This window comes from Abrus precatorius, unplaced genomic scaffold, assembly GCF_003935025.1.
Source record: "Abrus precatorius isolate BTA unplaced genomic scaffold, Abrus_2018 Scaffold3, whole genome shotgun sequence".
Lineage (NCBI taxonomy): Eukaryota > Viridiplantae > Streptophyta > Magnoliopsida > Fabales > Fabaceae > Abrus > Abrus precatorius.
Genome location: NW_020874373.1, coordinates 35,936,090 through 35,961,100, shown reverse-complemented (window position 1 = coordinate 35,961,100; position 25,011 = coordinate 35,936,090). Strand labels below are relative to the sequence as shown.

Genomic DNA, 25,011 nt, shown 5'->3' with positions numbered 1-25,011 from the left:
AACTGTTCTTCCTATAATAACAGTGTCATGGTGATCCATACTCACCCCCAAATCAAACTTACTACCTTCACACTTACAAACAATAATGTAAGCTCCTCCCAAAACTAAAAAAAATGAAAAATGAAGGCAGAAAAGTCACAAAATAAAGAAATCGAAGTTTAAGAAACTCCATTTCCAAACTCAAAACTGTCTATACCCCAAAACAGTCTTTTTCCCCATCACTCTGCTACTATTCCTTATTCCTCTACTTTCACCATTGATAGCATTGGCAGTAGCAGAGGAAAAGCTCTTGAGTTCATGAATGGTGGCATAGCTCTTCCTTGCAGTGAGAATTCCACCACCCCTTCTCTTCTCTCCTGCATTTGCTGATTTACTTCCTCTTGAACTTGACAAAACCCCATAACCACTCTTGGATGGAGGTGTCAACTCCATCACTGTAGGTAGCATATTCACCATTGGCTTTCGATTCTCCTTCCTCAACGCTGCACCCAAATCTGGCACAGACTGAGCAACAAGAGAAGACCCTTTTCTCCCAGAAGCTTGAAACTTCACCTGTTTTCTCGGTGGGGTTGGAACCTTTGCTTCTTCTTTTTCTACTTCTTCATATTCTTCTAGTTCTTGTTGTCTCAGGTACTTCATGCGTAGCTTTCTTTCCCTCAACTCAGCGTATGCTTCATATCTGGGTCCTCTTTCCATGTCCATCGTGATGAAGCTAAGAGGGAGAAGAGAGTTTTGGTTCAGAAAAGTGGGGTTTGTTTGTTGCAGAGAGACGTTGGTCTCTGATATTACCATGTTCTGTTGTAGCACTATTGTTTCTTTCATCAATAGTGTCTTTACTTTTTCTTCGCCTTATCTCAACCTTTCACTACTTTTGCTACTAAAATATTTGATTTTGTAACGGTCTAATTAATCTAACTCAGAGAGAGAGAGAAAGAACCCTTTTTGGTTCCAACGTTCTAAATGGGAAGGGTGGTCCCACGGCATTGAAGAATCCTAGTTCCATTCTGCACGTTGGAATTCGGATTATATATTAGTAATTAACCTTAGGAGCATTAGACAAGAAATTAAAAATAATTATTTTGTTTAAATATCGTTGAACCTTTACCATTTTAAATTACTTTAAAATATTTAATGTTTTTTTAACTAATATTCTTCTTTATTAACAAAGACTCTAAAATTGGGGTATTTGCCATATAACTTGTATTTTTCTCTTCATATTGAAGCAGCAACTACATTTCAATGCAACGCAAAAAAGAAAATCGTAAACAGTGCATCAGGACACCGGTTAAGAAATAAAAATAAAAAAAGCATTTTATTAAAAATATACGAAAAAACACTTATTCTTATGTATTTTAATGAATTTTAATAAAAAATATTATTTATTTATTCTTTAACTGCTGATCTTAAAGCACTGGTCAGCAATGCTCAAAAAGAGTACAGAATACAATAGAAGAAAGTGCAGAGAGCAGGAGACTAATTTACTGTTCGAGTAATATCGGCAGTCCATTTTTCTCAATCAAAACTTAACAATAACACCAGCGGCCGGAAAAAGAAAATGGGGAAAGATCAAAGTTTTATCTATACAATAAATGGATAACATCGCACTAAGAAGCCCACGGGTGCAAGGCGTTTCATTGATGTTAAATTCACTTAGGAAAAAAAAAAAACTTTATATTATATAGAGTTTATTATTTGTGTACTTGTTCCCCAAATAATTGATCTATTCTCTTCAAACCTAACAGCCTAAAATAATTTAGACTAAAGAACATTCATAACTAAAGATTGCTTATAGATCATGAGTTTTAATTTATTCATTTATTTAATGTCTTAATTATCCGAATCAACGGCACTAGTACCATAGACAATGCTAAACTAACAGGTATCAAAATTGTTGAGCTCTTGGGGTATTGTGATGTTTGTTTGGGGCCTCTCTTGTTCATCCATTATTATTTAGCTTTGCAAATTAGCAGAGGTGCCCAAGGGCAAAGGTTGCTTCTACACTCGCTACCTTTTGTTGTGGACTGATTCAAACCACAACATATTTTTCTCACCATGAAGCAGCCATCTGTCAGAGCCAGAATATGACCACCACTAGTGTGCTTTACAACAATGCATTGGTCATGACAAGTTTGTTGAGGTAAAATTGCTAGCATTCACAGCAATATAAACCATTGGATTTCATCTATGCCAAAACTGGCTGTTCATTTAAGTCATATATTAAACTTTATGGTACTTGTATTTTTGCCCTAAATTGAATCTACTGACTTGATGGTCAAACCCATTCAGCACTAGGGTCCTTACGGCAGCAACTCCTTGCTCCAATGAAGCATCAATCTGTCATTATTTAAAAAGAAAAAAATTGCCATCAAATTTCGAATAAGACACAAAGGCACATAATTTGTAAAGATATAAAGCTGTGCGACAAATACCAAATTCACTATTCTTCCTATTGCTTTTAGAGTCTAGGCTAACTGTCAATATTTGCATTGTTGGTTCAATTTTTTCATATATTTTCTAATTATGCAATTACTTTCAAATGCGGTACAGGACTAAGTATAACCTGCTTTCGTTCCACTGAACTGAACTTTTGTAAAAGATAAGCTTTTAAATCCATAGTTCCAGGAGGATTTCCAATTCCTACAAACACAAGTTTGAAATATAGTACTGCTCAAACAACTGAAGAAACCATATCAATTTATAAAGTGACAGTAGACAAGAACCAACCAATTGCAAGTCGAGGAAAATCACGGGAACTATCCAAATGGTCCATCACGTTTTTCAATCTGTAACAATTTAACAACAGTTATAGAATTTATGATTTCCCCGCACATTGAAAGGTACAGCTAGTTCCCAATGAGTTGAAAAAAAAATGTTGGTGATACTGGGATGACAGTCTTAGTGTCTTATCCATAAAATCATTCAAGTGATGAAACAGAAATAATTTATAACAGAAGTTCTACTTTGGAGTTGAAGGAACTAATGAACCTTAACTTTTGATATCTTAATTTCTGTCTTATGTCAACAAGTATATGGAAAGTAAGTTTACTGTCTCACTATTTGTAAAGTTTGGATTACTGAATTATCAATTCCAACATTTGAAATTATGTTCTGTTCTGGTATATCAAAAGTCTTGATGAATCGAACAAGCATTACCCATTGTGATGCCCATGTCCGCCTTTAGGTTGAAGCCTTAAAACACCATTTGGAAGGCTTGTTTCATCGTAAACCTATGTAAAAATTTAAACAAACTTATGGTCAAATAAAGATTTCAACAAAATTGTAAATTGTCACTAAACCACTTTTAAAAAGGAGTAAAGTCAGAAATACTTACTGGTAGAATATGACGCAAGGGTACTCGATAATATGCAGCAAGAGGCCCCACCTTTAAAAATTCAAAAAAGAAAAAAAGAAAAAATCAGGAACAGATAACACAAAAAGCGACAGATCATATACCACTTTTTTTAATGAAATAAACAATTTCACATCAGCATGTTCAAATAAGAATGAATTAGATAGTTGATCCATAATCTGTTTCAATAAGTCTCCCTAGCTACTATGTATGATGAAAACTAAAGTATGTTTGTATGTGAGTTTCATAGAAAATCTATCTATAATGCATGATGAAAACTAACCGATTCCCCACAAAAACTCATGTATGTTTGGGGCTTTGCCAACAAAACTGGTACTTCTCCAATAGAACCTGAACAACAGATCACAGAAGAAAATATAAGTTAGAGCTACGATTACCATGAATGTGAAGTGAGTAACAAGGAGGGGAAAAAAAAATCAATGTTAGAGGAAGATGCACCTATTCCAATCAAGGCTTTAGACTGTATTGCATTCATGGGAATCCCTTCTGCTTGAGAGAGACTATCAATTATTTCAAATCCAACCTAATAGAGAAAAAAAGGTATAAGATTCTCTACAATAGAAGAGTATTCATTATTCAAGTACTTTCACAAATAATTGAATACATAGAAAATAGTAATTACATTGTGCCTAGTGCCATGATATTTGTTTCCGGGGTTGCCCAAGCCAACAATGAGCCAAGGAGTATATTCCACTTTAGCACCATTCTTTGTCTCTGATACCGAACAACAAACAGAAAAACTTGTTCTAACCGAAGGCTTTTTCAAATAGCGAGGATAACGAAGGTTACTGGTGGGGGTTAAACAAAAGCTTGAAGCAGATGCAGCATGCAACATTGATCTATTAAAAAATGAAAGGATATAGCACGAGTAAGAAACATCCCATCATATCATATAATTGACAAAAACAACAAAGAGGTATCAACAAAGCAGAATCTTCGTAAAACCACTGAGAACTTAAACATTACACACTACGCAAACGTTCATAAACAGAGATAATTCAGCCACAAATGAGTATTAAGATTCAGCTGAAGAAAATCTAAGCAGCTATTCTCCATGAAATGCTTTCGCAACCTTTTCCAACCGAACGCAAGCAAAACGATGAACACCAACAACGTAAGATTATTAACAGACCAAACACGGAACAATTTCGCAAAAAATAAAAATAAAAATGGAATAGGTTAACAGAAAAGTTGAAAGTAGTTTACAGAAAAACGAATGCAGAGCGTGAAATGGAAAACAAAGAATTTCTGAAGAAACTTACCTAACCAGATAGAAAGATAGATAGTAGAAATCGCAGAGCTCAACTTGGGGAATTTTTTCTTCTTTGTTTTGGTTTTGGCTTACGTTCTATTTCTAGTCGCCGATAATTATTAATCATTTATTCAAAAATATCAATTATTTTTAAAATTTTGTGAAAGGTAATTTCGACCGTAACGTAACTATTAAGAGGTTTTCACTTATTATTATAATATTTAATATTATATTAAATATATATAATAGATAGTAAAAATTAATGATTCGTTTAATATTTATTTTTTATTATTGCATTATAAAATGAAGAATGTTTTATAACTAATAATAAAAATATTTTTTTGTTAAAATAAATAATAAAATAACATAAAACACATGTATAAAAGTTATTTGTAGTCTATAAAAAATAATTAAATAAAAATAAATGCAGCAATTGGGTCAGTTTGGGCATATTATCGGCAGCCCAGTAGATCCCCAGACACAGTAGCGTTTTGGGTTTTCCATGGATATTGGATAGGGACGAGGGAGGAATGAAAATGGGCTTAAGGTTGGCCCATAGCTTGGCAAGGATAATTTATTGTTACACTCCCTCATTCTGAAAATTTAATTTTAAGATTTAAAAATAATCTTATAAAGAATTCATTTTAAAATTAATTTTAAATATTTTTTTAACTTTTAATATTTAGAATACATTAAATTCTCTTCTGAAAATCAAATGTTATAAATTATTCATGAAATTTAATTTATAAAGGCAATAAGAAGAATGATGGCAAAGAATTGCTAACTAAAAATTGAATATTTATTACAAACCCAGAGAACTATAATTAACTAGTCTATTTGAATGTTATTCTGAAATATAAATTTATATATTCAATAATGTAAAATGATTAAATTAACTTTTAAAATTCTAATTTTATAAATAAATTAAAGAAGTACTAGTTAATGGTTAACTAGTTGGAATTATATTCCTCACAGCAGCATAAGTCAAATTGAGGAAATAATATGAGAATGTTATTTTCAACTAAAGTTTTTACAACATTTAATTTTTTATCCTCTCTTAACTATTTTACTCATCTTATTTCATATTTATCTTTATATTTTGGAAAAAATATTGTTAGAATTTGAACTAAGAAAGAGATTATTCATAATTTTTCTGGCAAACCACAGTAAATTGGATGCGGACAATTGCCGAGTTGACAACAGTGTAGTGAATCAACTTTACAAATGATGTTCCTCTTAACCACATGTTTTTGCAATATTTTTCACTTTTTTCTTTCAAAAGTAACTTAGCTTAGAGATGATTCGATTGTGAAAATTAATGAGGAAACAGTCCAAAGTACGACACTTATCAGATGTTTCCTTCCTTCGTGGTTTGCTAGTGTTCTTCCTGTACTTTGGCCCTCTTGTAAATGAATAAATAAATAATCAAACTTATAAGTCTTTTCTTCTTTTTTCCTTGACGGAGACTACTTTTCTTGTATATGAATGCAATCAGAAAATTAAAAGAAGAAAATACAATTATTTGTTATATCTGCATGAAAAATGTACTAACAATTATTTAAATAATTTTTTAGTCTCTTAAAATATGATGTGTTTTTGTTTGGATTCTGTAAAACTCATTAATTCTTAAAAACTAGAAAAAGAAACTTTTAATCTTTGACAAAAGATTAAAATCACGTCATTTAATTTTTTTGAAAAAATCAGTAGAAATTAAACCTAAAATTCATAATATTTTCATGATTATATATCTAAACCTAGCTAAAAATTATTTCTCAAGAACTTTAACTACTTAAACAAATTTACATTGGCATACAACTCAGAATAAGAAAGTTGGTACATTATATATGACACTGAATTGATTCAAAAGTCTAACTCACAACTCATAGGCTAAGATGCAAATCCAGACCGAACCCTAGCTCACCGCAAAAACCACCACCACCACCACCGTCGCCGCCACCAAGCCCTGAAAGAGGGTGGCCACGGCCATCAGTTAAAGCTGTTGTGACAGTGGCAGAAGAACCACGAGCATAGACACGTCTACCGGGAGCTAGAAAGGTTGGGGAATGAAACGCAGAAGCACTTGCGTGCGTTGTGTATAGCCATGGCTGATACATGATTGCATTTTGAAGATGTGAAGAAACAAATAAGCCACGTGCAGCTTGCATTTGAGCACGTTTCAAGAGTTGTCTCTCTTTCTTGTGTGCGTTTTGGTGTCCTCCTAATGCCTGTGAATTCGCGAACTCTCTGCGGCAGTATTGGCATTCGTATTTTCTTCCATCGCGAGGGTTGAAAGGCTCTGACTCTAATGGAGAATAGTGTTGGTTTGAACCTTCTTCATCATGAGTGTGATCTTTTGAGGACTTGTACTGAATGTTGATGCCAAAGAGCTTTAAAGATGGGGTAGTGGTAGTGTTGGATTTTGCATGGTATTCAACTTCAGCCATGAAGAGTTTAGATCTTGTGATTATTTGGGGGGCAAATTAAAAAATGATTCACCAAAATATGTGATTAACTTAAGGTGGGCATGGATACATATCTATGTGAACTATAAAGTATTTAAGATCCTTTTATAATAGAGTTAAAGTGCATACTCGGACATTATCATTTGTTGGAAGAAAAAGGTAATGAGTGGCAGAGTTTATTGTGTAATTTTCAACGCAAGAGAAAACGAAAACAAGAGCAGTTTATAGATATGGGATTTTCAGTAAATGATTATATATTATTTAGTTTTTGTTTATCTAGATTATCTGTTAAAATCAATTTTGTTTGAATTGGGTAGGACAACTTTAAAATGTAAAATTTTATTTTTAAATATTTAATACAATTAGATTTATTGGAACTTGAAATTGAGAATATGTTAAGTTTAATTTCTATTTTAATTAATAGAAAGAAGCTAAATATTATATATAATTCAAAAATAATTTGTAGAAGGCCACGGGAGTCCTATTATTATAAATATAAAAAGAACTCTTAACAAATGAGGGTGGTTTAGGCGAAAAAAACAAAAAGGTATCTGCTCGTTTTCTGTAAACGCTAGATACGTTAGTAATCTAGCTTCAACATATATATAATCTATGCGATAAAATATTAAGAGGATCAACTGCAAACAGGGAAATGATAACTAAACATTAAAACGACTATTTGGCATGATTACCGCTCACATAATTAATAGTTAAGCTGATATTTGTTGGTTGTTTTTTAAAGAGTTATTTTCATTCTCATAAAAAAATTATTTATCATATTCAAATTAAAGCATACGAACTGCCAAATACGTGCAGTAATTGACAGCAAGTTTTTTCAGCACTCACAGTAATCTTAATCATTACAGTAATCTTAATCAACTCAAACAAAATTGTCTTAGACAAAGGATATCAGAAGTCTAGAGATCAAAGTATACAACATATCACCCTACGGTGCCATAGGTTAAGCGAGGAAGTCAACCATTGAGAGTGAAGGAACTGAGGAATATTGAAATGATTCAAGTGGATTGAAGGTCCACAATGACGTATGCTGATTGGTGAATGCTTGGTATCTTAAGCATGTTTGCGTGATTGACGTTGAATTAGTCACTAATTATTAGGACAAAATCTATAAGAATCTTACTAACTTTCACCAGTTGGGTTCAATGTATGAGGATGATTTCATCACAACACATGCTTAATAGAATGCTTCACAACAGTATCGGAACTGATCAATGAGCACAATCGCACCACACGACACACCATACCAAATTGCTATCTTTAACCAACCTTCACCCAAAAAATTTGCTATTTATAAACAGTGTTAGTATGTAGATTATTTTCAAATTTGTAATTAGAATTATATGTTGGGAATGTTTAAAAATTCCTAAAAGATACCTTAATTAAGGGTTAACAAAATTAAAGTGTCTTACTCAAACATAAATTTACTACATTAAAAAAATAAAAGTTTTCATACATTTTTTTAAGTAACGAAAAATATTTAATAAAGTATTTTTAAGTAATTAGGTAACCAAATAATTAATGTATATTTTTTAAAGTGTTTAGAAAAACTCAACATAATATTAGTGTACTAATTTTATAGTTTTTAATGAAAAGATTCAATTAATTAATTGCTTAATAAAGTGTGTATTAAAAACACATTAAAAAAATTCTATAAACACGAATTTAACATAAAAATTACAATTAGGATAATTTAAATGAACCTAGATCTGTAACAATTCAGAAGTAAATTAAAACACGAAAAAAAAAAAACACTTTAAAGCAGTTAGCAAAATCGTATATATAACCTTAATTTCTCATATTTTTTACACAAGCATTCTATTGTTTGTGGAACTTATGAAGTCTCTACAGAAGTTTTATATATAAAATTAAAGTTTTGAATAATTATATATATAAAATTAAATCTATTAATGATGGTATATAATACACATTATAATATCTGAATATAATTCTAACTATATATAATTGAATAATTATATTAAATACATATTTGATGAGAATCTGTTAGTCATAAGCGATTTTTATTTTTAAGTGAGTGTATAATATATTAATATCTCACATTAGTAACTGTCTAATAAAACAACAATTATAAACCTAATCAGATGAGATGCAAGAATCTTTCACTAAACACATAAAATGACTCAACTTATCACAGACCATTTATACTAAGAGTTCAATCACAAAAATTTATATAATTAATAATAATTATATATATTTATTTTATATCATAATTAATAATACTATAATTATAATAATTTAATAATACTAATCTACAAATTAATATAAATATTAATATTAATGTAAAAAAATGTAACAGTACCTACTGTTTATCATTGCCTGTAATATGACAACGACTTAGCAATATGCTGAAAAGGCAGCGACAAAGATGCATGATGCATGGTGAAAAAAGTTTAGGATGTTTTGCAGGGCATATTACTTTGTTCAACCACCTTAAATATATCTTGGTGGATTTGCATGTTGGGTAACAGGGACAGACAATTATTGAAACACGTTGATCATAATCTAACTTCATGGCTTTCATTATGATATGTTGTCCCTCTCTTAGGCAGCTATGTTTATGTTTCTCCAATCAATTCTATTTTACATAAATGATGGAGTAGATGTAAATATTATCTACGCAAAACCATCCATGTTTTTGTCCCAATATACATCTTCTGTATGCTTAGGACCGGATCTAAAAGATATTCTAAATAAAATTTTATCATATATTTTCTCATTTTCTTTAATAGTTTTTTCATTACTTTGTAAGTAAATATTAAATATAAAATACACTTAAGATATTTTTATTTAATAATTACGAAAATTAATTAAAGTTATTCCTCTAAAACAGGTTAAAAGTGACAAAAGTAAAGAACTGAGTGCAAAGGGTATATAACTGATTAAGGAAATTTCCAAGCGAAAGCCCGTTAGGTGGGGAAAATCAATATTGTTCAAAAGCACAGGGCAATGATGTTTCACATATGTAATGCATGAAAACTAGCTCAGTGAAAAGAATAGGAAGAGCCACAAAACTCTCCCTTTCTCTTTCAATCTTAAATCTTAATGCATGAATGCATTATATTGCATAGGTTATTAAAAAAATAAAAATTATTTATTAATTTTTTAAAATGTATTGTTTTTATATTTTTGAAAAAATTTAATTTTAAAAAGTTTATCTTGCTTGATCTATAACAATGATGTAGTTCAACCAAAAAATTCAGTATATGGTAAAAAAATTGATATATAACAATTATTTAATTTTTTATGTAATCATTAAAGACTAAAAGTGTTCAACTTTAAAATATCAGATATTAAAACAAAAAAAAAATGGTCACAAAAATATAAAAAGCAAATTACATATTTAATTTATTAGATAATTATTTTCACTCTAGTACCTATCAGCGAACTCTTTAGAGGGTTACTGTTTTTTTTTCCTAGATTATGAGTAATCGTGAAATGACTACATTACTTAAATCATTAACAATTAATACAGTATATTATATTTTAGTTTTTTATACATAAAATTTCAATAATACACTTTAGTGATACCTTTAAAAATCTACTCTAGTAATACATGTTCCTTCCTGGCGAAACAACTGTCTTCAAATTTCTGATCAGGCGTCCTTCTGCTGATTTGCTGATGGGGAGAATACCTGCAAAGGGCACTCCGATGGTAAAGTCAGGATTCGGTTCTGAACAATAAATATTATTTAATGATTAGAAGTCAACCCCTTACATGTATTTCTTATCTTCTTTTTATAGACATTCTATTGGGCTAATGGGCCTGAGTCAGTTTTTATATTGAGGCCCATAGTATTTTGATTATCTTTAATTGGATTATTTACCTTTTAATCCTGACGAGGGGTACTCAGCCTAGTATGCCGAGTAGGTATTCAATTTCTTTTTCCTGAGGTGAAACCGAATTGATTCCTTTCTCAGTACAATACATAAAATATTTTCTATCTTGAAAATTAACACCAGTCATTTTAGGACATTTTTAGCTAGTCCAAATAGCCAAGCTTGGCTAGCCGAGGAAATGAAAGATAAAAAAAAATAAATGTAATGACTTAAATTAATATTAGTTTCAAGTTTAATTCAAGTTTTCCTTATGCAGCATTGGCTTAAAGTTTGTACATATATCATAAACGACAATAACATGTGACCCGAAGCTTAGATTATGCAACCTCTAGAAGGGAAAGACTTGATTCATTTATGGTAAACAAAAATGTTGATTGATGGGGAAGGTTTCATCTAAGTAGGTTAGGCACTTAATTAATTTGGATAAGTCAGCAATTAAGTTAATATGATCCTCCAATAATATACAAATTACCACCTTTTACTCAATGACAAATGGACGGTTTTAGATATTTTGCACGAAGAACAAGTAACGTGAAGACTATCTTAATTTAATTTAATAAAAGTGACAAAGAAAATCGTATTCAATTCTCGTGGATTAGGCCTAAACATTCTAAACTTAAGGCATTATCTGTGAGTTTCAAGTCGGATTATACAAATATGAACACCAGTTTAGCTGTTTAATTTGATAAACATTCGTGGAAAATTTTAGGTGTTTATCTTTCAAGGTAAATTAATAACTAATAAATTGCTTTAAGTATGTAAACAGCTGTATTTTTTTAAAATTTATCATTGAAAAGATATAAATTATCATTTTAAATAAGAAATTGTTCTTAATTTAAGCAATTGTTATTTAAGTTAAATATTAATAAACAGTGAGGTATTGTATGTCAAAATGACTTATAACAAATATATCTAAATATCTTTTTATTAAGTTATGATAAATATAACAATTTTTTTAAAATTTTTTTACAACTTAAGCCAAGGTAATATTTAAAAGTACTTTTTTACAGTACATAAATTTTAAGATATAACAAATATTTCAAGACTAGTAACATTTTAATACTGTTCTTGGCCATTGGAGACAGAGACATTAAGATAATGAAGAATAGAAACACTAATGTTTGTGTTTGTGTATTGTGTTTGGAAGTAAGAACAAAATATGATGTATTGCATCTTATATTGTGTTTGAATATAAAAATTATGAAGGTAGTCTATATAATTTTTAAAAATTATAAGAAATATTTTTTTTTTCAAAAGTTTACTTTTCGTGTTTCTGAAGTTGAGATACAAAACACTGGTTAAACATAACATGTGTCTCTATGTCTTTGCCTCATTATCTCTGTTTCGCAAGCAAATACTACTAAATATATTGAGACTATGAAGGCATGTCATCATCTATTAGGCCCAAGCAAGAGCCTGGTTTCTATATCGGGCTAGTATTAATGGGTCTTATATATTTAAATAAATAAATAAATTACCAAACTTGTGCATATTAAAATAGAACAATAACATTGAAGCTTTTTTATATTAAGTTAATGATTTAAATCTTTTTTAAATAATACCTGTTAAGTAGTTAAAAAAACTAATTATATTTTAAAAATGGATTAAACCAAATACACATTAAATAAGATCGATATATAAATTATATATTTAATTCCATAAAATTATATCATGTATTAAGTAACAATTTGATTTATGTGTTTGACTATTAGACTATATATTTTTTATTCTACCTAAACCAAGAAAAATCTAAAATAAAACGCGTGGATGCTATTATATTAGTGCTTGAATGACAATTATTATTCATAAAAACAATTTATGAAACTTTAGCTACATTTTAATTACCTTAAATGATGTTGAATAACTACTTTGACCTTTGTATAAAACGAAGGGGTTATTTTATGTCCTTTAATGTAATTTTAATTTATTTTTTTTGCTTATAGCTAGATTATGGAGAAAATTATAGTAGACGTGTAGAAAATTATATATATTTATATTTATGGTATACTCTTCTATTTATTATGCCTATTAAATGTTAATCTGATTTTGAAAAGTGGGCGATCAAATATGAATTTTATAACGTTGAAGGAATTAAATAAAAAAGACATATAATGAATGAAATATTGAAAGGCAAATAGATGAATTATATAACAATAAAATATTTACGAAGCTTAAGTTACAATTTTCTTAAGGTAAGAGAATAAATAAAAAAAACTATTCATATTTAAAGAAAGAAAACATCCAATTCAGATCCTAAAAAAACTTTTCACTTAATTTATTTGTTTTTAAAATAAAATCACTTTAAGAATCTAAATAAAATATTTAATTTTTTAGTTATTTTTTTATCATTATATATAATTAGTCATTTGAAAATGAATGTGAATCTTAAGAATGAAAAAAAAAATGAATAAAAGAATCAATATGTCTTACAATTATAATCTTAAGAGTCAACTAAATAATTTTATTTAGGTTCAAATTTTAATCGAATTATTTATTTGATTTATTAATTAATTATTTGGGTATTCATTATTAAATGGAAAAATAATTTAATTTGTTTTAGATTAAAAAGAAGGAAAAGAAAATAAAGTTCTAGTCTATCAAGCCGTCAAGAAAGCAGCATAGAAAAATAAGCCATTCCCACGTGGAAGCACACGTCATTTTAATGCAGTAAATTCAACCTTAACTTTCACGGTTTAAGTTTTATCGGACTTGTCAAAATTTTAAGAGTGTCTTAGATTTGTAGATTCCCTTCACAGTTATTTGGATTGGATAACCATTCTGCTTTGCCTATTGGGTTGGTGTTTTTCTATTTCCCCCTAACAATTTAAGTGTTTTTTGACTTTCTGGATATTGAAGTTTTCAATCAGTTATTATGCAACTCTCAAGTTTTGTGAATTCAGAAACAAAGGGTGTTTGTGGGTTTTGGTGAATTAAGAAGTGAGTCTCAGAGTGAGAAGAGTGTGAGCATGTCTAGTAGAACCAGCTGCTGTGGTTTCAGACCTGGTTCCTTCATTATGGAAACCCAGTTGACTAGTAGAGGAAAGGGTTTTGCTGCCATTTTTGGGTCCTCTACAAAGCCTAAATCACTCAGGGTTCAGGCCTCTGGTAGTTTGTCTTATGTTGAGTTTACTTTGTTTCTTCATTAGCAATTCTCAGAATTTTCTTTAATGCTTGCCAAAGACATGCTTTTCATTATGGTCCCTTCGTTTTGTTGTTTGCTGGATGCCTGCTTGGCCTCATTTTGGTGGCGAGTTTGCTTATTTAATGTTCAATTTTTTGGTTGAACTCTGCAGCAATGTTATTGTTTTATATTAATGTTCTTCCCGTGTACCTGAATTTCCATTCATGAGCGTTTTGTTGAGATTGTTGACTCGGATAATTAGCTGCTTCCTACTAATCAATATGGTCATATGCTTTGGAATTTCCGTAGTTAGAGTTTATTTTGATGTATTATCCTTTGCTGTTGACATCACATCTATGATGTGAATGCTATGAATGTGCTTATGTCCCTCAAATGTTAGAGTAAAATTGGGTTGCAGATGAAGAAGTTGAGGATCTTGTCCCCTCTAATACGGGCAAGCCTTCTGGAACCGTTCTGCCCTATGTTGGTGTTGCCTGCCTTGGAGCTACTTTATTTGGTTATCATCTTGGGTATGGATTTCATCTTTATTTAGTATGCAGATAAATGTAATTATATTGCAGCATATCATATTCTTCATGTTGCCATCTAACTTAAGTGAATGACACGAGCCACTACTTGACGTCTTAAGTTATTGGATGCAAGACACATACTGGAGTCTTACATTGAATTTTCCCTGTTATGGTTCTGATTTTCGTTGATTATAGGTGGGGAACACTGACAATGCTCTCTTTGGTGTAGGGTGGTAAATGGGGCTCTTGAGTACCTTGCCAAGGATCTTGGAATCACTCAAAACACTGTGCTACAAGGTACTTATCAGAAAAGAAATTGTAGATGTTAAAGTAAATACTCTTTCTTGTTCTTTAGCTTGAGTTTTTATGTTGTACAAGGCATATATTCAAACATGGTTTTGTGCTTGTTAATGTTACATTCATATTAAGTGAGAAAAAACTTCAGTTTTATGGCATGAAGTTTAACTGAATTTATTTATTACTTTTGGTCGCTTTTGAAGAGTCTATATGTTGGAAAAGTTTGTATCTCAGAATTCTAATTTCACTTGAATAGTATCCATCACTTGTTTCCTCATCTTATTCTTATGAGATGAGATTTAATCCATGAACAGGATGGATTGTCAGCGCACTACTTGCTGGTGCTACTGTTGGTTCATTTACTGGTGGATCACTAGCTGACAAATTTGGCCGGACTAGGACTTTTCAGTTGGATGCAATCCCTCTAGCAATTGGAGGATTTCTTTGGTCTGTGATCATCCTTGAGTAGAAGGTTTGATCTTCTATGTATTTTTGCTATTGATGCTTAAATTATAATACATTTACAGTGCTACTGCTCAGAGTGTTCAGACAATGATCATTGGTCGCTTGCTAGCTGGTATAGGAATTGGTGTTGCATCTGCAATTGTACCACTATACATATCTGAGGTGACGCCTTTATAAATTATTTTAACCTTCATGATAACGTTTACATATTTTATATGAACCACATGGTGATTCCTTCTAATGGACAGATTTCTCCAACTGAAATTCGTGGTGCACTTGGATCTGCTAATCAACTTTTTATATGTATTGGGATTCTTGCAGCACTACTGGCTGGTTTGCCTCTGGCAGAAAATCCTATATGGTATTGACTGTTGAGTTATTTGACTTGTTTCACTTTACCCTCTTGTCAATCATTTATCTTCCAGAGTATAGATATTTGAAATGGAAATGACTATATTCAGTGTGAAAGTTCTAGAAGGGACAAGACTTCTTCTATTGTTAACATTCTATGAGAAAGAAAGTGGAGATATGTCTCTCATGAATGAGAAATAAATGAAGTGATAAAAAAATTTATCCTAGAAGATAATTTTGCAAAGTTATTCCTCCTATTACTAGTACTCCAAGAGAGTTTTGATGGACAGCCATGATCTCCAGAGTACCATCTGCAGCGTTATTACTTGGAGGATCTGGAATCATTTGTTGTTAGTTGGTTACTTATTAATTTGTTGCACACTTACACTTGTACTAACTTACTAAGGGTGGTAAAACGCTTGAAATTTGTTTTGTACTGTGAATACATATTCTGGTAATGGCCCGGTGAATGTATGTTTGTTAACTTGTATCCTCTTCTCCCTCATTTAATTTTATCAGGTGGCGGACAATGTTTGGAATTTCGGTAGTTCCATCTATTCTGTTTGCACTTGGAATGACAATTTCTCCAGAAAGTCCTAGGTGGCTTTTCCAGGTTGTCCCGCTATACTATGCTGTCTCAGCTTATGGAACAATACATTCACATAACAAGGAAATCAACTGTTGAAAAACAAGCAGCATGAATTATCACTCTTTTTTTTCTTATAAAAAGTTACTATTTTTAGACACGTCAATTGCTTTCTATTATTCATTTCACAAACCTACCCATTGGATTATGGTCTCTTATGATGACAACTTTGCAAATAAACTATTAGCTTTTTCAAAGAAAAGCCTATGATCTGTTTAAAATCTCTAAAAGACATCATTAAAGCTTTTAATCGGGTTGAAGTTCTAGAGCTATGGCAGTCATGTTGTAATGTCTCAACAGAACACATATACATGTATATGATATCTATTTTCTTTTGAATTATATCATTAAGAGTTGAGTGCAATTGCAATAATTTTATTGTATGTTTTCAGACAAAATGACAGTTTTATTTTACAGCAAGGGAAAATCTCTGAGGCTGAAAAGGCTGTCAGAACACTATATGGAAAAGAAAGAGTTGCTTTGGTTATGCATGAGTTGACAGCAGCAAGTCAAGGTTCTTCTGAACCCGAAGCAGGATGGCTTGATCTGTTCAGTAGCCGATATCGGAAAGGTATTCCAAACTTAACTCTAATTCCAGGTTTTGTGAAGAAGAGCTATTCATTGTGCCTTCATATATCTTTACTGAGAAATATATCTTAACAATCTCATTACAGTTTATGTTGTAGTTTTACTGCTCAGATATCAACTTTTTAGTTTGTTCCCGAGTTGATTAATGCTTAGTGAATTGATGTAGCACTTCTATAAATCATTCCTTGTTGCAGTTGTCAGTGTAGGGGGGACACTTTTCTTGTTGCAGCAGTTGGCTGGAATAAATGCTGTCGTCTATTATTCAACTTCTGTTTTCCGCAGTGCTGGAATTGATTCTGATGTTGCAGCAAGTGCATTGGTTGGTGCATCCAACGTTTTTGGTTAGTATTTTTCTTTCCAAAAATTGGATATCATGGAATTTTCTCAAACACGATATTGTTTCTTACTGATGTTTGATTTTGTTGCAGGCACAGCTGTTGCTTCATCCTTGATGGACAAACAAGGAAGGAAAAGTCTCCTTATTGCAAGCTTTAGTGGAATGGTAATAATTACTTTCAACTCATGTTTGTCTAAGGCCTTAAGCAAAATGATGGAGCTTTTGATTAGGGTTCTTTAGGTCTCAAATGCTTTTAACTTTATCTATAGATCTTGCCGAAGTGCACCAGTGATAGGCTTGCATTACTTTTGAAATTGCAGCTTTAATTGGCATCTATCTGTGTGATGATTGCTTGTAAATATCAGTTCTTGTTAAGCTTGGAATGGTATGCTGATTTTTGTTAATTTTAATACCTTTGAGGGAAGACCAAGTGCATCCAAAACTGGTTAGAGATGCATTAAGAGATCATAGTCATACCCTCGTTTGGTCACTACATGGGATTGGAAGGTTATGCAGATAGTATCATACCTCCCCTGTTTAAGATTGGGACCGTAAATTTTGAGAGCTCTAACCAAAGGAATCACTATTTTTTCAAGAAAAAATTATTCACCTCTATCTCTCTTATGGTTTTCTTTTTTTGGTTTCAATGTTGATTTTTTCTAATTAATTTTGAATGAATGAAAAGAAGTAAGCTGTTCAAGTTATATAAATGTTATGATGTTTAATTATTACTCCGTCACCTCTTAGTTTTCTTCATTGGGTGTCTTATATGTAACTCATAAAATAACCAGTGATAATTCTTAGCAAACTAATTTAAAACTCTTCCCTTTTAGATGAGATGATATCTCTTTCTATTTTTCTTTCAGAATGAAAACAATTTTTTATCTCAACAACTTCACTTTGTTTCATGTGTGATATAACCTATTCATTTTCTAAAACTTCCAGTATTTTTGTGTCTTCATAGGCTGCTTCTATGTTGCTTCTTTTTGTGTCTTTTACTTGGAAGGTCCTTGCACCATACTCTGGCACCCTTGCAGTCTTTGGCACTGTTCTGTAAGTCATTTTATTTTGTCAGTAAAAGTTATTTTGTCAGTAAGTCTGTGTTATGTGTTTTTCATTTCTCTTTTGACTCTGGTCTATGAATTTTCAACAGCTATGTTTTATCCTTCTCTCTTGGTGCTGGTCCTGTGCCTGCCCTCCTTCTACCAGAGATATTTGCATCTAGAATCAGAGCAAAAGCAGTTTCTTTGTCATTAGGCACGCATTGGGTAAGTTACTTCACTGTGGAATCTAATGTCACCTGTAATTCCTACCTTTATGTTGCTGTAAATTATGCTAACGATGAAATGAGAAATTAATATTTCATTTGATTATTCTTACAGATCACCAACTTTGTCATCGGGCTCTATTTCTTGAGTGTAGTGAACAAGATTGGCATTGGCATCGTGTACTTGGGATTCTCAATAGTTTGTCTTCTTACAGTCCTGTACATAGCTGGTAATGTTGTGGAAACCAAGGGTCGATCACTGGAAGAAATAGAACGTGCACTTAGTCCTGCTACTCAAAATAATTCAGAAATGCACGCAGTCTAATTAATTCTAGTCCTGCTCTTAGAATTCTTGTTCCTTATATACTAATTTTTTTTACACTAGATGTGGCCATTAGTTTTATCTTACATGTCAATCCTTTTTTATTTTGTTGCTTATTAAGTTACTCTGCTGGTTACTATTATTTTACTAAATCTTTCAATAGGTGCTTTTAATGTAAAACTTTTTCAATGGGGGCCTTTATACTTCTACAAAATTTTGAATAAAGATCACATAGTTTAACTAAGTTTTTAGTTAGATCCTTATTAATTCCAAAATATAATTTATACTATTTTTATCTGTCATTTTAAAAAAAATATTTTTTATATGTATACAAAGAGTTGTGAATTTAAATTATCTACATTATTTTAGATAAAGAGATCATTTAAGCTTGTGTAATCTTACATAGTTAATATTTTGTGTGGTTACAGGTTAACATAAAAAAGATAGATATTTTGGACATGTTTTAAAAATTTAACATGATTTTTTAATTTGTTTAAAAATAATATTTCAATTTTTAATGAAAATATTTTTATGATTTTAGTTTTAAAGACTCATATCATTATCTCGAAATATTTCTGTGCATCTTTTGATTAAAAATAACACTTGGTAAAAATCTCCCCAATCAAACTCGTTTTAAGAATTCCCTGTCATGTAGAACAATTGCATTAGTGAGTTGATGATAATGGAGTTAGTAAAAAATGCATAAATCTTTGAAGCAAATCATTTTTAATAGAGTTTAATTAAAATTGATTATTTTGGATTTGTCGAGCCATTCTTTCTCATCTCATGTGAAGATATTGCCATAAATTATTTTCTGAACATAGTACTAATCATGTGAAGAATGAAAGCAAAATCAAGGCATATTATTATGAAAGTACTGAGTAATAATAGATATTAGCTATTACACTATCTCCAAACAATAACCACTTTTTCAATTTCCGTCCACCTCAAGTGGCATGAACCCACTAGCTTACAAGAGACTAGGTATAAAACATAACAATGGAGGCATGCAAATGCACTTACTTGCCTAGATTTTCACAAGTAAATTATTTGACTCTGAATTTTTTAATGAAGTAAGGGGAAAGGGTTACATATATACAGAATTTGGTGCCATTTTTTTAAAATTACATCTATACAGATCTTGGTGCAATCTTTCTAATTAAATTAAACATAATTAGTTTGGTCAAAGATACAACACATCACCACTGATTTTAATAGTATCACCTCCAATATTAATACTGATTCTGATAATAAAATAAAAATATTACTTAAAGATAAATACAATCAAATAGATTCCTGTATTAGAAAAAGATTTAAATGAATCCTTCCCATTTTCCTTTGGAAATACAGATTAGAGAAATACCAATCTTTTCTACTTTTGTCTAAAAATATATTTTACGTAACGCTATCACAGGTGAAAAGCGTGTAAAGCTGAGTAGGAGAAAACGTAAGTAATAATATCATGATACCAATAATAACTGTAATTAATCAAGAAGCTAGCAAATGCCAAATCTTCTCTATCTACTTTTCCTTGAAACTTTATTCACGCAATGCATCAAATTAAGCCCAAAATCACTTCCTTATCATGTGACAAAAAGTATCTAAAATCCATGATTATACGGAAGAAACAAGCCAATAATTCTGCTTGATCAGAAAGGCACACCTCAAATTTTCAAGGTTTTTTTTTCTTATGGTTATTCTACATTCAATACACACGTTACACTCATTTACCAAGGAATACTTCAGGTAAGGCCTGATATTATTATTGGTTACAAATTGCTACTCGTTTACCAAGGAATACTTCAGGTAAGGCCTGATATTATTATTGGTTACAAATTGCTAAGTACATTCAGAACTGATACAGGAGTTGAGAAGTGCAATGAAATTCAAGGCTATGCACCCCATCTTGAGTTCAAACTTCAAGGTGTTCACAACCGTGGATAATTGAATGAAGAAGCTTATTCATCTCTTTTTTATTTAAATTTATGAGTAACTCGTTCATCTCTTGCTCTTTAATTTGAGAGTCTATTGATAATTGGTACGTGATGGAGCATAAACCATCTCAGCTAGTTGTTATGCCATTTATTGGTCTCTTATATAGGAACCTAAACAATGTGTGTCAGTTGATATTTTTTATAATTGGAATATCATTAGGAGTAGTTGCAACTCTATGCTTTCTGTATCCAGTGACCTCTCCAATCACAACATTGCCTGATTTGTTTCCACCACCATTACCATCGTCACATCCATTATCTTTAACTCTCCCACCACAATCACCATCACTGCCATTGGAAGTATTTTCTTATTCATCAGGAAATTACATAAACTCCAACTCTACCAGAGCTTGGTTGAATATATCTCTCATGCACAACATGACAGATCAAGAGTTATTCCTCAAAGCAACTACGGTTTCAAAGACTCGAGATTTTTCTAACAAGGCCGTTCCAAAAGTGGCTTTCATGTTTTTGGCAAAAGGTGCACTCCCTCTGGCACCCTTGTGGGAGAAATTCTTCAAAGGCCATGATGCTTTTTACTCCATTTACTTGCACCAACATCCTTCTTTCAATGAAACCGTGCCTCAAGATTCTGTGTTCTATGGAAGAAAAGTACCTAGCCAGGTTAGCTTGCTATTGTTAATCTTCATTTCTCTTCAACCCCGTCATCACAATTCCTGCATGAATACTGTGCATACAGGGATTGTTTGTTTTATAGTTGGAGAATCAATTTTTGCACTTTCTAATGCAAAATACACATTTCAATAAAAATATGTGGTTTAGATTAATTTATGTATATATGTCAAAAATAGTCAACGGTTTAATTTTAATTTCGTTAAAACCAAATTTACTTGTCACATAATCACGATCAATCAAAAGCTCAATATAATATTGAAATAGATTTATCATAAACTTTATTATCAATTGTGTATAAGCAAGAATTGCTCCTTAAGCAAATTTTCAATGGATGAATTTGAATGAAGCAATCTTTTCTATCAATGGCAGGCAGTGTTCTGGGGTACAACATCAATGATAGATGCTGAGAGACGTCTTCTGGCAAATGCACTCATGGACTTGTCCAATCAACGTTTTGTGCTGCTCTCAGAATCCTGCATTCCATTGTTTGGCTTCAGAACTATATTTGATTATCTCATGAACTCAAGCATGAGCTTCTTAGGCTCATTTGATGACCCAAGAAGAGATGCAAGAGGAAGATACAGCCCAAAAATGTGGCCTACAATTAACCTAACCAATTGGAGAAAAGGGTCTCAATGGTTTGAAGTGCATCGTGAACTTGCCATTCACATTGTATCTGACACCAAATATTATCCTATATTTCAGAAGTATTGTCATCCACCATGCTATGCAGATGAGCATTATTTACCAACTTTTGTGCATACGATGTACCCTCAATTGAACTCCAATCGTAGCCTTACTTTGGTTGATTGGTCAAGGCGTGGCCCTCATCCTAGAACATTTGGGTGGCATGATATTACAGATGAGTCTTTAAACCACGTTCGTTTTGGATCAACATGTGTTTATGATGGCAACCCCACCAACACGTGCTTTCTTTTTGCAAGAAAGTTTCATCCAAGCGCATTGAATCCTTTATTGCGAGTGTCTCCCTTGTTGTTTGGTGTTGATACTTAATTAGATGTTATATTCTTGTGATTGTTCATGTTTGTGTGTTTAGAAATTCATTGAGTTCCCAAATAAACGAATATTTATTTAGCATTTATCTTGGTTTTACCAATGTATAATTCTACTTTAATATTATGACATAGATCTGGGAATTATCAACATCATAGACTGGGTCATATATAGGTGGAAACTGGATATTTGTCACTATTAACTTACTTTCAAGGACTAACCAACCCTCTTGGGGATCTTGCACTGGAAGAACTGTTATGCCCCCACTGATTTAAAAGAAATTCCTATTAAGAGGTTCCATGCACTAATAATATGTAACTTCAAGGCTAATGTAATTTAGACAAGTCTTCCCTGTATGCTACTATTATCAAATTCCTATTATCCAATTATATATACTCGTTGTTGCTTCAGCCAGAACTATATTCATTAGTCTATATAGTCTATTGCATACTCAATGCATGCCAAGTGGCAATAGTCCTTATTAGTACAGTACAATAAGGAGACACGAAACATTAGTTATTCAGCATTCATCCTAAGCCTATATACATAGTAGTCCATCAACTCTAGACCTTAGATACGTATCAACTTCAAACTTGATCCTCTTTCATTTCCACCAGTGAAGGGAAGTCGAGTTTATTGCCATCGCAGTTATGCTGTGTGGAGTTCACTGTGCCCCCCCATTCTGGCTTCTTTGAACAATCGGTGTCTATATTCTTCTCAGCATTCTTGTATAGGGTGTATAAGATCATTTGAGAGACGCCAAATAGAAATCCTAGCACATTTGGCAGCTGATGATGCATCAAAACAACAGATTCATCAGTTTGCTTTCAAACATACAAGAGAAAATTAGGAGGTAGAAGTAGTACTACATGTGTGTGTGTGTGTTGTTCCTCACCATAATGTAGTAATCCTTGTCGAAGAGCCCATAGAAAAACCACATGGTGGCGCAGATGGTGAGAAAGAAGGACAATGAAAATGGCATGAACTCTACACTTTTGGTTTTTATGACCTTTCTCTGCAATTAATGTAGAAATTTAACTTTAAATATTTTTTTATTCATATATGCAAGAAGATGCTAATAAATGAAATTGGTCAACATGGAGATTGCGTGTCAAACTATGCAAGATCTATGTTATGTGAATATATAGTAGGTACCATGATGCTTAAAGGAGCAGCAAACACTGCAATGTTAAAAATAGCGCAAATCATTCCAACAGCATGAACACGGTTGATGCCCTTCACAGCAAAGTTTGTGATTAACATGGTCAAGCCAAAACCTCCAAGGTCAGGAATGAGTATCATAAACAAAGTGGAAATCTGCAATATCCATCAAAACATTTATAATCACACGGCAATTATCCTTGCTCATGATCTAGGAAATAATAAGCTTGCCATGGTATAGTTTATAACACTCTTAACAGCAATAAAGCTGGTTTTAAATTGAAGAAATTTGTGTGAGTTATTTAGGGAAGAAAATGGAAAATGAAATGAAGAAAGGAGTTGAAAAAGAAAATTTGTCATCTTGGTTTCACCTTCTGCTTCTTGGGAGCATATATAATGTACATTGTTAAGTATGCAACTTCTATAAAACATCCAATAGAGTTGATGGTGATAATTAAAGTGGCATTGGTCTTTATGAACCCATAATATAGCAGCAGCAATGCACTAAGAAGTGCAACCACATATGGGATTGATTGAAACCCCTCTGATGATTTGTTCTTGTAGATTGTATAGAAGGTTGGCCTGGGAAACACAAGAGAGATGGTTAAAAGTTTTTCACCATTTCAAGGTGTATGTAGTATTCGTGCTAAACTATGATACTATTTTTGTTTCAGATGGGACTTACAAGGGTGCTAAGAACACCATGAATGACACGATGTTACCTATAGATAAAGAAAACAGAGAGAATCAGAGAAGGACAAAGATAAAAATAGAATAAATTGTTAAAAATAAATAACAGTAGTAGGCAAAATTAAAAGATACTGCTATTACATGCATTACACTTATCGTGTGATGAAAACCTTAAATGCACTGCATGGTTAAGTTACAAAACAAAGAAGGCTAGTCTTTTTGTTAGACCCATTAGAATTAAAACTAAAAAAAAAGATTAATTAAACATAAATTGTTTTCATGATGACTTCGACATTGAAAATGGTGCAGTCAAATGGTTGGAATGAGAGTTGTACTAATAAATCCAATTAATACCTAGAAGACCAAAGATCAAAACCATCTCATGATCAGAAAATGAAAACATTTTTAGAGATAGAAGCGTTTAATTGCTAGCCTAGTCTTGTGGTAAGCTTTGCCTTTTGTGCTGTATGAGTAGGGCAATGCGTGCTTCAACCAAGCTTGCTTGGTTCCATATATATATTGGATAACTTCTGACATTGTTCGCCACGTGTAATCTTATTTTTCTCCCTTGGAATTCCCTCTTCTAAGAGAGCACTATCACTATACCAACCAAATATCTAAAACCATCAGGT

The 25,011-nt window shown here is 31.7% G+C and overlaps 6 protein-coding genes across 6 annotated transcripts; 2 read left to right on the top strand and 4 right to left on the bottom strand.

The window, feature by feature from the left end:
• Positions 1-99: 99 nt before the first annotated feature.
• On the bottom strand, positions 100-792 carry LOC113862602. The gene has a single exon (XM_027495678.1). It carries the CDS (start codon positions 790-792, stop codon positions 181-183), a length of 612 nt encoding a protein of 203 aa, XP_027351479.1. The 3' UTR covers positions 100-180.
• Positions 793-1,912: 1,120 nt separating this feature from the next.
• Positions 1,913-4,691, bottom strand: LOC113862932 (chloroplastic group IIB intron splicing facilitator CRS2-B, chloroplastic-like). Its single transcript, XM_027496241.1, has 9 exons — positions 4,633-4,691; positions 3,993-4,209; positions 3,809-3,893; positions 3,633-3,700; positions 3,332-3,382; positions 3,154-3,227; positions 2,725-2,783; positions 2,561-2,637; positions 1,913-2,334 (listed from the first exon to the last, which is right to left on the bottom strand). The coding sequence occupies exons 2-9, from the start codon at positions 4,203-4,205 to the stop codon at positions 2,218-2,220; spliced, it is 744 nt and encodes a 247-aa protein (XP_027352042.1). The 5' UTR covers positions 4,206-4,209; positions 4,633-4,691; the 3' UTR covers positions 1,913-2,217.
• Positions 4,692-6,495: 1,804 nt separating this feature from the next.
• Positions 6,496-7,066, bottom strand: LOC113862601 (zinc finger protein 6-like). Its single transcript, XM_027495677.1, is given in 2 exon segments — positions 6,496-6,547; positions 6,549-7,066. Coding segments are annotated over 2 exon segments (570 nt in total).
• A 6,618-nt stretch (positions 7,067-13,684) lies between these two features.
• On the top strand, positions 13,685-19,089 carry LOC113861769 (plastidic glucose transporter 4-like). The gene is made up of 13 exons (XM_027494794.1): positions 13,685-14,065; positions 14,500-14,611; positions 14,841-14,908; positions 15,223-15,355; positions 15,436-15,535; positions 15,622-15,734; positions 16,244-16,337; positions 16,788-16,941; positions 17,153-17,299; positions 17,387-17,460; positions 18,260-18,348; positions 18,449-18,563; positions 18,678-19,089. Exons 1-13 carry the CDS (start codon positions 13,927-13,929, stop codon positions 18,885-18,887), a joined length of 1,548 nt encoding a protein of 515 aa, XP_027350595.1. The 5' UTR covers positions 13,685-13,926; the 3' UTR covers positions 18,888-19,089.
• A 1,840-nt stretch (positions 19,090-20,929) lies between these two features.
• On the top strand, positions 20,930-22,528 carry LOC113862600 (glycosyltransferase BC10). Its single transcript, XM_027495676.1, has 2 exons — positions 20,930-21,502; positions 21,884-22,528. The coding sequence occupies exons 1-2, from the start codon at positions 20,930-20,932 to the stop codon at positions 22,526-22,528; spliced, it is 1,218 nt and encodes a 405-aa protein (XP_027351477.1).
• A 587-nt stretch (positions 22,529-23,115) lies between these two features.
• On the bottom strand, positions 23,116-24,782 carry LOC113863296 (bidirectional sugar transporter SWEET9-like). The gene is made up of 6 exons (XM_027496828.1): positions 24,734-24,782; positions 24,375-24,411; positions 24,061-24,271; positions 23,684-23,845; positions 23,424-23,543; positions 23,116-23,316 (listed from the first exon to the last, which is right to left on the bottom strand). Exons 1-6 carry the CDS (start codon positions 24,780-24,782, stop codon positions 23,116-23,118), a joined length of 780 nt encoding a protein of 259 aa, XP_027352629.1.
• Between the last annotated feature and the right edge of the window lie 229 nt (positions 24,783-25,011).